This window comes from Heterocephalus glaber, unplaced genomic scaffold, assembly GCF_053883595.1.
Source record: "Heterocephalus glaber isolate CG9 unplaced genomic scaffold, H.glaber_assembly_v1.0 deba00001479, whole genome shotgun sequence".
NCBI classification, from domain to species: domain Eukaryota; kingdom Metazoa; phylum Chordata; class Mammalia; order Rodentia; family Bathyergidae; genus Heterocephalus; species Heterocephalus glaber.
The window spans coordinates 180,123-194,910 of record NW_028258316.1 but is presented as its reverse complement, the minus strand read 5'-3'; the positions used below and the strand labels follow the sequence as shown (position 1 = coordinate 194,910).

The 14,788-nt window shown below is 53.2% G+C and overlaps 1 protein-coding gene across 6 annotated transcripts in view; it reads left to right on the top strand.

Annotated features, from left to right (window-relative positions):
* Positions 1-14,788, top strand: part of Cacna1b (calcium voltage-gated channel subunit alpha1 B) — a 201,372-nt gene that overhangs the window by 76,445 nt on the left and 110,139 nt on the right. For all 6 annotated transcript variants that reach the window (XM_087182900.1, XM_087182902.1, XM_087182899.1 and 3 more), the window contains exons 19-22: positions 4,374-4,480; positions 7,559-7,621; positions 10,978-11,718; positions 12,636-12,853. In XM_087182900.1, coding sequence (XP_087039026.1) covers positions 4,374-4,480; positions 7,559-7,621; positions 10,978-11,718; positions 12,636-12,853 — 1,129 coding nt within the window. The remainder of the gene's footprint in view (positions 1-4,373; positions 4,481-7,558; positions 7,622-10,977; positions 11,719-12,635; positions 12,854-14,788) is intronic.

Here is a 14,788-nt window from a genome sequence, read left to right as displayed (position 1 = left end):
CTCTGTGGTTTCCCTTCAGTTGACATGGCCCCCTACCTGGTCATCCTTGCCTCACGGCCTTGGACACCGCGGTGGCTGGCCACCCAGGGTAGCCTCAGGCCTGTGCTGTGGTTCTGCAGTACCACTGGCCTGCCTGTTGCTGTCATTAACTTGGGGCAAGGCTTAGTCTTATTGTCTCAGTGTTCCAGGCCCTGGGCTGCCTTGGCTGGGGAATCCATGTATCTGTGTATCCATAGATGTCAGGTTTTCTGGGACCACATGAACTTGAGGTGCTTGGCAGCATTGATGATCAGATAATCAGTTGTCCCAGGGCAAGGTGAGCTTGAGTTCCAACCCTCCCAGTATTTTCAAGCTCTCCTGTGGGTGAGGATGTGCAGTGGAAGCGATTTCCTCAAGGACCTGGCCACATATACCTTCTGTGATTGGCTCTGACTTAGGGATTCCTCCACCTTGCAAGTGGGACTAATGGAGGCCTGTCTCTCTGGCCATCGAGCTTGCTCAGCTGACCAAGAACCCCAGAGTGTAGGGCATGACCTTTCCCTTCCTTTATAGTGGTACCTCAGTTCGCGAACTTAATTTGTTGTATGATTTTGGAAAAGATGGCCATGTTTATGTTTGTGTGGAAAAGATGGCCATGGTTGTGTTTGTCACCTGATGAAGAGTTTGCAAACAAAAACAAAATTTTGCCAAACATTTCTGTTTGCAAACCAAATTGTTTGTAAACAAAAGCATTCGTGAACAGAGGTACCACTGTATTTCCATAAATACAGTATTCTTTATTTTGTGAAGTGGGAATAAACTTAAGTTGACTCCTTTGTAGACCTTTTAGGTGACTCTAGAATAGTCCTTGAAGTGATTAGGGTGCCCATGCCCTAGAGGGCTGTTAACCAGGAGTGGTTCTAGGCCTTTGAGGAGGGCCTTGCTGGGAGTGGTCTGTGTAGACTAGCTTTGTCTTCTTGCTGGGCCTAAAACCTGAGGATCTCTTCTCTATGACAGAACTTTTCAGAAAGCTATCAGGGGATTTAATTTTTGCCATTATTGTGCCTCTAAGAGCAGATTCATGGATATTTTGGGGGGATGTTAGGAATGCCAGTTTCCAGGGAAACCAGGTAGGCCTGGGCTTGGGGGTTTTGTGGAAGCCGTCATGGTCCCAGCAGTTCAGATGGCCCCTTTTAGGCCATGAACTCAACCCAGAGCTGCTGATCCAGAGCCCAGAAGTACAGCATGTTGGTTATGACTTGGGGTCAGAGTCAGACAGTCTGTCCAGATGTCCATTCTTCCCAGGCAGAAGGCAGAGGTGCCTGCACACACATAAGCATATGTCCATCCCTGGGGGCAGAGAGCCATGTGGAGCTTTACAGCCATAGCTGGGGTTGGTTGGAAAGGTGTGATCTCATGAGTCCAGGCAGAAAATCCCAAAGATTGTGTGTTCCCCCACTGGAGTGCTCCTGGTAAAAGCCCTGGGGACAGTGTTGGGCAGAACCAGCCCTCCCTCCTAGCTCTGTAGGGAAGTCAGCATTGCTCAAGTAGGACAAGTACTCCTGGGGGAGGCAGGTGGGATGAAAGGAGGGGCAGATTTATATTTTACCATTAAGTCTGAACTGCATGGTATAGACAGGTAGAAACATCAGGTTAATTAATAGCTTGGTACCTGAGGCAGAAGCTTAGGGATGAAGTCAAGGTGCAAGCACAGATGTGGGTCACTAGCTTGTGAGCATCTGGAAGATGACATAGTGGAGAAGATATGAAGCAGGAACTTTAGTAGTGAACTTTCTCATTGCTGAGGCACGATATGTGACACCCACAAATTAAAGGAGGAGAGGTTTAATTTGGGTCATGCTTTTAGGAGATTTCGTCCATGCTCGGCTGGTGATGCAGAAACATGGCAGAAGGGCATGGTAGACAAAGATGCTTAGTTCATTGCAGCTTGGAAGCAGACAAGGGGAACAGCACCTGAGGCCATACTTAGCACTCAAGGTTGCATCTCCATAACCCACCCAGACATACTTGGAAGTGTGCTTTACTAATCCCCTCGGCTTTTTACACTTGATTTTAGCCAAAAGGCCGAGAAGCGATCCCCCAGGCCTTTCAATCCAATGAAAATGACATATGTCATGATTGATGGTTACAATCCATCCCTTGTCAACTTGATACTCAAACATAGCTCCTTAAAATATACTTAAATGCCAAATGAGCACAGTAGTAATAAGTTAATAATTCCACCTAATATTTTATAGTTATCTTAGTGATAAATGAAAATATAATAATCTCTTCCCCAAAATCTCAGCAGTCTCTGCATAATTCAAAAGTCCAAGTCCAAGTTTCTTCTGAGACTAAAGGCACACTCTTAGTTGTGAGCCTCTGCTTAAAAACAAAAAACCACTTTACATAATTCTAAAGTATAGTGGCCCAGGGTAAACATTCCTATTCCAAAAGGAGGAATAGAGAGAAAAGAATTGGACCAAAGCAAGACCAAAACCCATCAGGGCAAACATTAAGTCCTGTAGCATCATGCCTGTCATCTAGGACACATGGTAGTGAGATGTGATTTTCACAGCCTTATCCCTACCCCCGTGACCTTGCTTGTTGCAGCCCACATGTCTTCTTTCTTGGGCTAGCTCCTGACTTTCTGAGGTCTCCACTACATCTTTTGCTTTATTCCCACAGCTCCAAGTACCTATCTCTCAGGAGTACCTTGCCTGGCCCCCCAGGCCTTCCTTTGAAATCTGGGTGGAAGACTCTCTGACTCACACAGCCCTGCATTCTGTATGCCAGTAAAACCAGCATCATGTAGACAATGCCAAGATCTTCCACCAGTGCAGGCAGTGCCTGGATGGCTGCGCATGACGAAATGAATCCAGGGAACCAGTTCCTCAGGCGGCCCTTCTTGAGTAAGGGACCCAGGGGCTTCACAGATGAGTGTATTATTATACTCTCGCACATTTGAACCTCTGATGGGTTGAGTCTTGATGATTCCTGAGATGCCCTCAAGGTATCTTTCTTATTGTCCCTGTACAAAGTATCTGGTTTCTTTTTTTTTTTTTTTTTTTTTGGTACTGGGGATCGAACTCAGGTCCTTGTGCTGGTACAGCAGGCAGTGAAACCACTGAGCTAAATCCCGGCCCTGGTTTCTTTTTAGTTTATTTTGTTTTGTTCTGTTTTTTTGGTACCGGGGATTGAACTTGGGATCTTGCACTTGCAAGGCAGGTGATAGAATCACTGAGCTAAATTCCCTGCCCTGGTTTCTTTTTAATCATACTAATCTCTTCAGTAACCACACTATCTTTGGTCTCAACTTTGCAAGTGGTTCCTGTTGAGCTAAAAGTTAAGCTTTTCAAATTTTTGTGGTTTGCTTTTTGCTCCTAATCCTCACTATAAATCTGGCTAAAAGTAGCCAGCAGTACCCACACCACAGCCTGAATGTTGGGCTGCTTTAAATTTCTTACATCAGATCATTAAGTCCACTGCCCTTTATCTCAGTCTCAGGCAGTCTTGAGATATGGGCAAAATGTAAACAGTTTTTTTGTTGTTGTTTTTTGTTTTTTTGCCAGAGTGTAACATGTGTGGTCTCTAGTCCAATTGCAAATGAAGTCTTGTTCCCAACTGAAACCTCCTGAATCTGGCCTTTACTGTGTCACATCCCTGTTGACGTTCTGGTCTTCGGAGCTCTGATGAGAATTATCCATCAGGCTCTCCTTGCAGCATTCTAGAAATTCTCTAGCTCATGCCTCTAAACTTTTCAAACTGCTCCTACAGACTAGTTCCAAAGACTTCAGAACCTCATAGGAATAGTCACAGGAATGACCCCACTTCTCTGGTACCAATTTTCTGTATTAACTTCCTTACTGCTGAGACATAATACCTTACACCCACAATTTAGAGGAGAGGTTTAATTTGGCCTATAATTTAGGGTATTCAGTCCACATTGGCTGACTTCAAGACAGAGCAAAGATATTTAGTTCATGGTGGTCAGGAAGCAGAGCAGGGGAACAGTGCCTGAGAAAGGAGCCAGGAACCACGTGTCACACCTTCACACCAAGGTCACACCTTATGACCTACCTAGACATACCCAGAAGTGTGCTTTACTAATCCCTATGGATTAATAATTTTTAATCCAATAAAGTTGACATCACAATTAATGGTCACACTTTGGAACCATCACTCTTGAGCCACAGTCATAGGACAGGAGCCCTTATAGGTACCAGAGAGGGTTGGTCTGGTGGGTCATAGGGAATCCATATCCGCATGGTAGCTGGCTGCCTGGCTTCATGGTACAGAGGGAAGGAGGGGCACAGAGACCCTCGGAGCAAGAGCTGACAGGATGCAGTGGTCCTAGCACTCTGAAGGGACAGCTGTTTCTGTATTTCAAACAGGATGAAGAGGAGATGGAAGAAGCAGCCAATCAGAAGCTTGCCCTGCAGAAAGCCAAAGAAGTTGCTGAAGTCAGCCCCATGTCTGCCGCCAACATCTCCATTGCTGCGTAAGGTTCCTAGGAGCAGATCATGGGTGGTATGGGACAGTAGCAGAGTCCATGGCCAGGCCAAACCCGGACCCCACTCCAGAGACTTCTTCAGAGCTCTCCTTGCCTTGATGAGGGTTTATAAGGACATAGTCCTCCCCAGAGCAGGGTCTAGAGGAGCCCTAGGGCTCAACCCATTAAAGCAGTGCAGGTTCCTCTCACGCTGAGCTCGGCAGGATGCCTTCACATTCAAGGTGGGATTGGCTGTGCTGCAATATTTGCTCACTGGATGGTCTTGGAGGCTCTAGGGCCCTCCCCAGACAGAGCTTGGGAGTCAGTTCGGGGTGAGGAGTCAGCATGTTGCTCGTATGTATAGATTTTCAGAAAGATGTTTGGCAAGCCAAGGGGTTCTATGTGGAACCTCAGCAGTTCAAGAGACTCCACGGAGCTTCCAAACGTGTCCCTGAGAATGTTTTGTTTTGGAACAGAGGTCAAGGAGCTTCTGAGGTGAGAAGGGTGAATGTGGGGGTAAGGCTGAGTGCTGGAGGGAGTTGGTCACCTCATTAGGAGGGTTGAGGACTTTAGAGTTTGGGCCAAAGGCAGCAGTGGGCTGTGGGGAGGCAGCTCCAAGAAGGGAAGCAGGAAAGCTGGAAAGCTGGCTGGGCTTGGTTGTAGGATAATGGTAGAGCACTGTTGCTCACTCTGAACTCCTGAGCGGATGTGTTAGCACGCGGATGAGCATGCTGGGTATGAGTGCATGTATGAGTTGCTTGGTCATGAACATGTGAGTGCATGTCTGTGTGAAAGCTGCCAGTGCATGAGAGTGCTCTCGTGGCCTTGTTCTTGCCCTGAAGCTTCTGTGGAGATGGCATTTGCAGAGGACTGGTCTCCAAGCCAAGTAGAAAGCTCTGGCCACAGGAGAGATTCAGCGGGAAGAGGCTGCAGCCCTCAGGGACCGTTGCAGGGAGCTAGGCAAGCTGTGGACATGGCAGCCTTGCTGCCAAGAGGCTCTGTGATCAGTTGTATTCTGTTCTCCTTGTCTGGCCAATTCAGCTACTTAGTCCTTTGGTCAGTTTAATGCAGTACCTTGGTCCTGAGGTTGTTGTGGCCCAGCTGCCTTGCCTCCTGTGCTCCTCCACGTGAGTTCTGCACGGTAGTGGGGTCTGTGGGGGAGAGATACTAAGCAGGTGTTTGGCTCACTCAGCTCCTGGCCCACGTGGCCTGTGGTATGTCTGTTCAGCACCTTTCCACTGTTCCTGGGGTGAGTGCTTGTCCTGGGCCCCTTCAGAGTGGTCAGTCCTGGAAGTGTGAGGAGCTTATCCACTCCCGTCTGGGCCAGGACCTTGGAGAAGAGGGTGCAGTGCCCTCAGCACAGCCCTGAAGAGCACATAATGGCACCAAAAAGGAAGTCCAGACACTTTCTCCACCACCCTTGGGCCTATTGGAGGCACAGAGCACCCTGGGCACAAGGGACATGACACCAGCTGTTGGCCTGAGTACCACAGTAGTTTCTGGATGGGAAAAATGCTTCTGTCCTGGGCATCCACAGGTGTTCTGCCTCACCAAGTCCTGAGAGCGGTGTCTACTCCAAAGCCAGGTCACAGCCCCACACTCAGCCTGTGTCCCCCCCCAGGGCTGGCTGTGGGTCCTGTGAGCCCAGGTCAGTGCTGCTGCCTGAGTGGTATGTAGTCAGAACCCTGACACCACAGGAGACCTGGGATGACTAGAGAGGCCTCCTGGAGTGCGGAAGGAGCCCGCATTGGGAAAGGCCTGTCCTGCCGTGTGTGGCTGCTGGTGTGAGACTGCATCTGCTTCTGTTTCTTGCCTGTCATGCTGAGACTGCTGAGGGTCGAGATGTCTGTGTTCATTTCTGCAGATTGAGCTGTGGATCTGGGGAGAGAGCCTGGCCCCTAAGCAGGTCGTCCTGACCCTGCTCGAAGCTGCGTGTGTAGCTTGTGCTCAGTGGGGATGGGTGGGGGTGGCACCTGAGGTGTTAAGAGGCCTGCAGCTCCGGAGGCAGGTGATGGACGTGCAGACCCCCAGAGGATGGTCAGCCCTGTGTTGGTGGCCCAGGAGGCAGCCCCTCAGGCTCCTAGGAGAGGAGGGATGCTGGGCTTGATGTCCCCCTCCTGGTTCCCTGTGTGGTGGCACCCCAGCGCTCCCCTGGGCTTCTGTGCACTGGTGCACACACACACCATCTAACACCCTCGTACTCTCACGCATCTCACTCGTGCACAGTCACACACACTCGTGTTCACACACTCGCAGTCTCACACATTCATACATAATGGTAATCCCCACCCACTCTCAACTCTCCAACACATGTCCTTCCACACCAGCCCTTTGGGTAAGTGTTCTGTCTGCTCCTTACAATTGTGTAGCGACTTCAACCCTGAGGAAGAAGCACCTTCCTCCCCAGGCTTCCTGGGGAGCCAGTGTGAGGGGTAATGGCTGTAAAGAGGCTTCTGGTTTTTCTTTGTTGGAAAAGCTGCTGCACAGTCACTGGGAAGAGGCTGGTATCTTAGTCAAGTGGAAGATGAGTTGGTGACTGGTGTCTTTTGCCCCTAGAGGGGTCATGGCGAATTGGAAGCAGCTGGATTTGAGCCTGGGGGCTGAGGGGCTGGAGTGGAGTCGAGATCAGATGCTCAGGGGAGGCAGATGGGCCAGCTGTATGCAGGGGAGGATGCTGTTGGCTCCCACACTTGGCTGGCCATTCATCTTGAAGGCCAGGAGCCCACTCAGTCACCTGCCAAGTCCTGCAGCAGAGGGAGGGGGGCTGTTTGGATTGTAGGAGTGGCTCTGATCTTTCCAAACCCAGTGCCATTCTTGCAGCAGTGTGGCCTGAGTCACTATTGACCCATGGGCCTTGCAGATGACTGCTTCTCGTCTTTTAGCCATTCAGGATTTGCCATGTTCACGTTCGCTTCTTTTCTGCACATGTCGAATTGGTCCTCAACTTCTGTCTTACCCCAAGGTCTTGGCAAGCACCCCTCTAATGCTGCCTCTCACCTCCTGCCCAGAAGTGCACCGCAGCCTGTGCCTCTCAGAACTCTCTCGGTTTTCTCACTTCTGTTTGTGTTTTATTTCTTGCATGTGCAGCTTTGTAAAGCAAACTCGAGGTACTGTATCTCGCAGCTCATCTGTCTCCAGCGTAAATTCACCGTGAGTCGCTCCGCTATGATACTCCATCCGTGGCTCCATGATTAGTACACATACCTGCCCTCCACTCCTCACTCTGCTTTCCCACCTCAGTCATTGGCTTCATGGGCAGCTCCAGGCCCACCTTTGGACACCTGGCTGGGAATAGTGGGCATGCTCCCTGACATCCCCTCTCTGAGCTCAGCCCGTCCTCCTCTTCCTCCTGGTCTCTGGCTCTTTGTCTGCTGTCAGTCTGTGCAGTTGCTCTGGTGGCCCAGGATCACCTGCTTCTCTGAGTGGATGAGATGCTACAGCTCAGTGAGGCCGGGGCCTGTGCAGAGATGGCAGGGAGAATTCTTGGGGGCTCACAGGGGCATTCACAGTTTCCCCCAGCTCTTCCGCTTGGAGGGAATGTATCAGTGGTTCTTGGGAAAGTCTGTTTTAGCACAAGTAGAGCTCACTGTGGAGCTCATGGTATATGGGTCAGATGGAGCCATAGGAATTCTGGGCTGGTCCTTCTGGAGGTGAGACCAGCCTAGTAGGCTGACCATTCCCTGGGCAGCTTCTCCTGCAGGATACTTCTGGGTGGCTTGTCCTCTAGGATTTCCCCTTGAGAGTGAAGCTAGACCTGGCCAGTAACGGTCCCTGAAGTAGTTGAGTGCAGTTGGGCCACCTGAATGCCATGGCCAGGCGCCCTCCCTGCATCCTGGTGGTGGTGATTATGCCATCCCTCCCATGTGCCTCCGTGGCAGCCAGCGTAGTGCTGGGCTCAGTCTTTCCACAAGGACTGGTTACTGCTGGCTGTTGGGGCCCTGATGTCTCCTGGAGTAGGAAAGAGTGGTTGATCCATGTAGTGAACAAGATGCGGATGTGGCATGGACCATTTCTCCCAGGGCTGCCTCATATGCCAGCAGCTATGGGTGGCCGGCTGTCTCAGCCCGGAGACACTCAAGGCTCTTTTCTGTGGTTATCCGCAGTGCCCGGTTGGATGTGGCAAGCTGTCCTCCCTGGCACAGCCAGGTTGCTCCTCCACGATGGGCCAGGACATCGCGAGAGGAACTTCTCTGTGATTCCTTAATGAGCCCTTCTAAGTAAGAACTTCCTAGACTGGAGTTGCCAGCCATACTACACTGGAGGCTGGAGAGGCTCAACTCATTCTTGGGTTCTTGCATTGCTTGCGAGCTCGGTGAGGAAGAATAGAGTGAAAGACTTACGCTGGGCAGAGGTTAGTGGGGTTTGTGTGCCAGACAAAGCAAGGCCAGAGGTAGCAACTAGGGCAGGGGAGGATGACTTTGATACCTACAAGGAGGTGAGACCCACTGTGAAGATTCAGACTTGGGATCCGTGCAGAGGAGCCAGTGGTGCAGCTTGGCTGGGGCAGATTTGTGGCAGGGGGACCCATGGGAATGGGCTGGGTGGGCAGGTGGTCTTTGCCCAGTTGGTCAGTGCCCTGGGCTGCCTGGTAGTCATGAGAGGGCCCAGCCAGCCCCATGGTGCCCTTAGCCTCACAGACGCTCTGGTGTCTTCAGCTGCACTTGAGGTGATTCCTGCACAGGAGAGGGAGGGGAGAGCCATGCGGCCTGACCTTCGGCTTCTGTGTGTTTCCCGTTGTCTTCACTGTCTCACTGTGGTGCTGGCCCTAGGCTGTGGCTTCATCTGAGGGACTTCCTCCCTGCTGGCCAGGGGCTTAAGAGCCAGTGCAGCTTGGGCTCTGGACTGACGGAAAGGCTGGAGGCAGTGACCTCACTGGGCTCGCACACCTGGGGAGTGTCTGTCCTGGCGCTGTTCCATCTCATGCTGTCCAGCCCTGCTGAGAGCTGGGCCCAGTGGGTTGGGGTCTTTACAGGGCATCCTAGGAAGTGAACTTAGTGCAGCTTCAGTGCCAGGGGCTGGCAGATGGCTGGCATGGGCCAGCATAGGGCCCTCACTCACCCTTGTCCTGCCTACGCCACTCCAGCTCTCAGGAGAAGCACACACACTTTTCACTCTTACAAGTGCTGTTATGGAAGGAGGTGGCTTCCACACTGGAGAAGGGACAGGCTTTGCTCTCCGTCCACCCTGAACGGGTTGACAGTAAGGACAGGGCTTCTCCCATACCTGACTGACTGTCCTTTCAGGTGGCCTGCTGGGCTCCATAGGTGCAGCTGCAGGATATGCTTTCCAGGCAGCTGGGCTCTAGCTGAGGCCTCGCATTTCTCTAGATACTTTTTTCACTTCTGCCCCTGTATGTGTCTTATCCTAGGTCCATCAGTGACTCACTGTGGACCCTGAGCAGGTCATATCCTCTGTCTAGCTTAGCCCCCCACCCCTAGAGTGGTACCTCTTTGAGGTGGTTGCAAGGGCTAGTTGAAGTGTGCATGGACCCCAGGGCACCGACGCCACTGCTGTCATTGCTGTGGGCCCTGCCACTGCCTCGGCTATCCAGGAGCCTCCAGAGGCTGAGCCTGGGGCTTGGGCCTCAGATGAGGTTTCTGCCTGGTGTCAGTGGGGCTGGGGCCGCCTCCTGTGCCTTATTCAGCAGAGTGCCCGGAGCTTTCCACACACCCCGTGGAGCCCCCTGCACCATGTAGGAGCAGCAGATCCTAGACCAGTGGCTCTGGTATCCTGTGGACCATTTGCCGCCCCTGTTGCTGCAGGGCTCCAGAGCCTCACCTGGCTCTGTTCCTGTTGGATGGCGGTGTCCTCAGGGAGATGAGAAGGGAGCCTTAGTGACCACGTGAGACGTCACTGCCAGCCCCAGTCTTGGCTTCTGGGCTTCTGGTCAGACTCAGCGGCCCCCCAGACAGGGCCGACCACGTCGGGGAGGCCAGTGTTCCCTGGGCTGTGCCTGCTTCGTGTGGTGCCGGCCCCCTCCTGAGCCCCCGGACTCCTGGTTGGCAGCTCCCCGTGGGAAGCAGGCTGGGGCCAGCTCTGCTGCAGTGCTCGGGCAGGGCCAGCTCCCCAGGAGGGCGCCAGGGACCTCCCTGTCTTCCCAGGGCCACCCCTCGTTGCCCCTTTGGGCCTTCCTGGCCAGCTGACCACCTGCTGGGACCCTGTGCCAACTCCTGGTGCCAGCCAGCCCCTGCCCTGCACCCCTGGGACGTGGGACTGTTGCCCACCTGCTCAGGAGTGCCCCCGAGCTCACCCCCTCCCCAGCCTGGTGCTGTTCCCCTGCACGGTCCTGTGGGACACGTGAGAGAGGTGGGGCTGAAACTTGGTCCCGGTCTTCCCCACCTGGTCAGCATCACTCTGCCAGGGATCTTGAGGGCTCCTGCCGCCTCTCCCTCCTCCTTGTGCTCCCTGCACCCCCTCCCCATCCCTCCATTGCTATTTGTCCATCTATGGCTTCCCTGCGCAGCAGAGTGGCTGGGCAGTAACACTCATCGCAAGTCTCCCCGCAGCAGGCAGCAGAACTCGGCCCGGGCACGGTCCGTGTGGGAGCAGCGAGCCAGCCAGCTGCGGCTACAGAACCTGCGGGCCAGCTGTGAGGCACTGTACAGTGAGATGGACCCCGAGGAGCGACTACGGTATGCCACCTCACGCCACTTGCGGCCCGACATGAAGACGCACCTGGACCGGCCTCTGGTGGTGGAGCACAGCCGAGATGGACCTCGGGGTCCCACCGGTGGCAAAGCCCAGTCCGAGGCCACGGAGGCTATGGACCCACCTCGACGGCACCACCGGCACCGAGACAGGGACAAGGCCCCCACCACGCTGCCCTCAGCCAGTGAGCAGGCCCAGGACCAGGCAGGTGCACAGAGAGCAGACCGGATGGACGGCGCGGAGCCAGGGGCCCGGGGGGAGCATGCGCGCCCCCGCCACAGCCGCAGCAAGGAGGCCACCGGTGGCCAGGAGGCCCGGGGGGAGCGCAGCCGGGGCCCTGAGGGCGGCAGGCGCCACCACCGCATGCACCGGCATGGGCCCGACCCGAGCAAGGACAAGGACAAGGACGGTCCTGTGGCCAAGGGCGAGCGGCGAGCTCGGCACCGGGGGCCCCGTGCAGGGCCCAAGGAGGCAGAAAGTGGCGAGGAGCCTGGGCGCCGGCACCGAGCGCGGCACAAGGCACCACCCACGCAGGAGGCCATGGAGAAGGAGGGCGAGGGCCCCGAAGGGGACCAGGAGGTCCGGAGCCGCCAGCTCAAGTATGTGACCGGCCTGGAGCAGGCCTGGTGCTGGGCGGGGACTGGGAGTCAGGGCCCTGTTTGTGTCGTGCAGGGGAAGGATTGGCCTGGGTGACGCCCTCCTGTCCCGGCTGACGGGCCAGGGCGACCAGGGCAGGCAGCCCTTATTGCTGCTGTTGGCCCCTCTGTCTGGGCAACATGCTCAAAGCTCCTTGGCACAGAGTCTGCTCAGCGAATGTCAGGCATCATTTTAAGCTACCCCAAGGGACAGAGGGCTCAGGGGAAAGCTGTTGTGTTTAGTGTGCACTGACAGGGAAAAACAGAGTGGCCTGACACTGCAGCAGGGTGAGGCCAGAGACCCTGAGGGAAGCCTGAGCGGGGTGCGGGGCAGGGCAGTACAACTGGAGAGGGCCGGGCTGTGTGGCTGTGACAGAAAGGTCCCCAGGCCACCTGATGCTGCAGGAGGCCTAGGGACAGGAGCCTAGAGGCTGAGCCAGCATCTCCACACACCAAGCAGGACAAGCATAGGTGGAAGCCACAGCTCAAGACCAACTAGCTGAGGCCCTGTCTTTGTGTGCAAAGCTCTGAGCTGGGCCTTTGGCCTGGTGGGACACCTGCTGGGGTGGCCCAGGGAAGCATCCTGCTCTGGACTTCTTCACACTGCGGGCAGTTCTGTTCTGTGTATCTCCTCTGTGTCTACATGTCTGTTTATAGTGTGTGACTTTGTGCCAGAGACAGGCAGATGAATCAGCCCCCATACATGCCTTTTGGACCTAAAGACAGAAGTGTACAGGTAGTAGAAACCTTACAGAATGACAGAACAGCAGAGGAAAGGGTGAGGTTTACTTGCCCTTGGTTGGTGTATAAGGAGCTAGGTGTTGCAGATTGAACAGGAGTTTGGGATTGCATCAAGCTCTGATGTACATTCTTGTTTGCAGGGACCCTCCCTGTGACCTGGAGGCCCGTGGGGTGATGGGTGTGGACCCTGTGCATGCACTCCCCAGCACCTGTCTTCAGAAGGTGGAGGAACAACCAGAGGATGCAGATAATCAGCGGAATGTCACTCGGATGGGCAGTCAACCCTCAGACCCAAGCACCGCTGTGCATGCCCCAGTAACACTGACAGACCCTGCTGGGGAGACCACAGCAGTTCCCAGTGAGTATCACTCTGCAAGCTGGGGAAGGGCCACTTTGTGCAGGTCCAGCTACCCTTCCCTCCTGCTCCCTGGCAGCTGCTGTGGAGCCAGTTTGCCTCTTCGAATTGTTCTCTGAGCTGGAGAGAAAGTCGTTTGCAGTCAGCATCTGTCCTTTGATAGCACTTGATTTTCTAGTGACCCAGAGGTAACTGAAGGTTAAGCTTCCTTTTCTTTCCTTCCAGAAATGTTTGTGAGTTGCCAGCTAATTCCAGGCACTGTGTTAGAGTGCTGGAACACAGAGGAGGGAAGTAGTATTGTCAGAGACAGACCACAAAACTATCTTGACCCTTTATAGTTGCACAAAAGCTGCTAAGGATTGTGGGGGCTGCCTTGACTGAGGCTGAGAGCTCGTGAGTGAGGAGGGGGTTATCCTACCTGCTCCTGTGCTCCCAAGGTGGTACTTTGAGGCTTCCCCAGACTTTGCCTGAACTGTCCTTTCTTCCCTCCCTAACCCTCACATGTGCCTATGACCTCAGCTGAGCAGGCACTGAGGGCACAGGTGAACCAGCCAGTCTAGAAGGGAGAAACCTGCAGGTAACAAATCTGCGCTCCTTCCGCAGTGAGGAAGGTGCATAAGCATCTCATGAGCACCAAGGAGAAACCATTCTGAGGGCACAGGGGAGTGACCAAACGAAGGCCAGCACAGTGTGTGGTGTCAAGCAGACCGAGTGAGCTTGCTCAGTTGCCCCGTACGCATGCCCACATTTGCAGTTGCAGGAACTGTAGCCTGGCGCATGATTGTAGGTAAAATAGTGGAAGGAGGTGGAGTTTGGCCTCTCAGCCTGCCCTCCACCTTAGGTTACTTGGAAGAAAACTGGTCATAGTCCATTTTCTTGCTTCACTTCTCATGGGCACAAGTTAGTTTTCGCCTTGTCAAACTCCTTATTTGATTCCCTCTGGATTAGCTAGAGGATGAACCCAGGGTCCCCACCTGATTTTTGTCCACAGGAGCCCAGGTGTGACCCCTCTCCACCCTATATATCCCCTTGCACTCCATCCCTGTTGGCAACCACTGATGTACTTTATCTAGAGTGTTGTCTTTTCCAGAGTGTTGATAGGTGCAGTCATACAGTGTGCAGCCTTTTCAAATTGGCATCTTTCACTTAGCAGCATGCACTCAAGGTTCTTGCGTTTCGTTGTGTAGCTTGATAAGCTTATTTCTTTTTAGCACTGAATTAAAATCCATCGTCTGGATATACCAGTTTGTTTATCCATCTACCTATTGAAGGACATCATGTCTACCTAATTTTTGGTAATTATGAGTAAAATTGCTCTAGGCATTCATGTGTGGAGATTTTTTTTTTTTTTTTTTTTTGGTACCAGGGATCGAACTCCGGTCCTTGCGCTTGTGCAGCAGGCAGCGAAACCACTGAGCTGAATCCCTGGCCCATGTGGAGATTTTTTTTGGCACCTGAGATCAAACTCAGGAGCTCGCACTTGCGAGCCAGGCACGGTGTCGCTGAGCTAAATCGCTAGCCCTGGACATACACATTTTTAACTCATTGGGTTAAATACCTAAGAACATGATTTGTTGAGTTGTATGCTAAGACTATGTTTATTTTTGAAGGAATTACCAAATTGTCTTCTAGAGGGCTGGGGATTTATGCTCAGTGGTTCCACCTCCTGCCTCGCAAGCACAAGGTCCCCAGTTTGATCCCCAGTACCAAAAAAAAAAAAATTGTCTTGTAGAATGGCTGTATCATTGGGATTTCCACCAGCAGGGAATGAGAGTTCTTGTTGCTCCACATCCTCGCCAGCATTTGGTGTTATCAGTGATTCGGATTTTAGCCATTCTATTTAAGTGTATAGTGGTATCTTGTTTTAATTTCCAATTTCCGAAGGACATGATATCGGGCATCTTTTACTATGATCTCTGTGTCTTCTTTGGTGAGGTT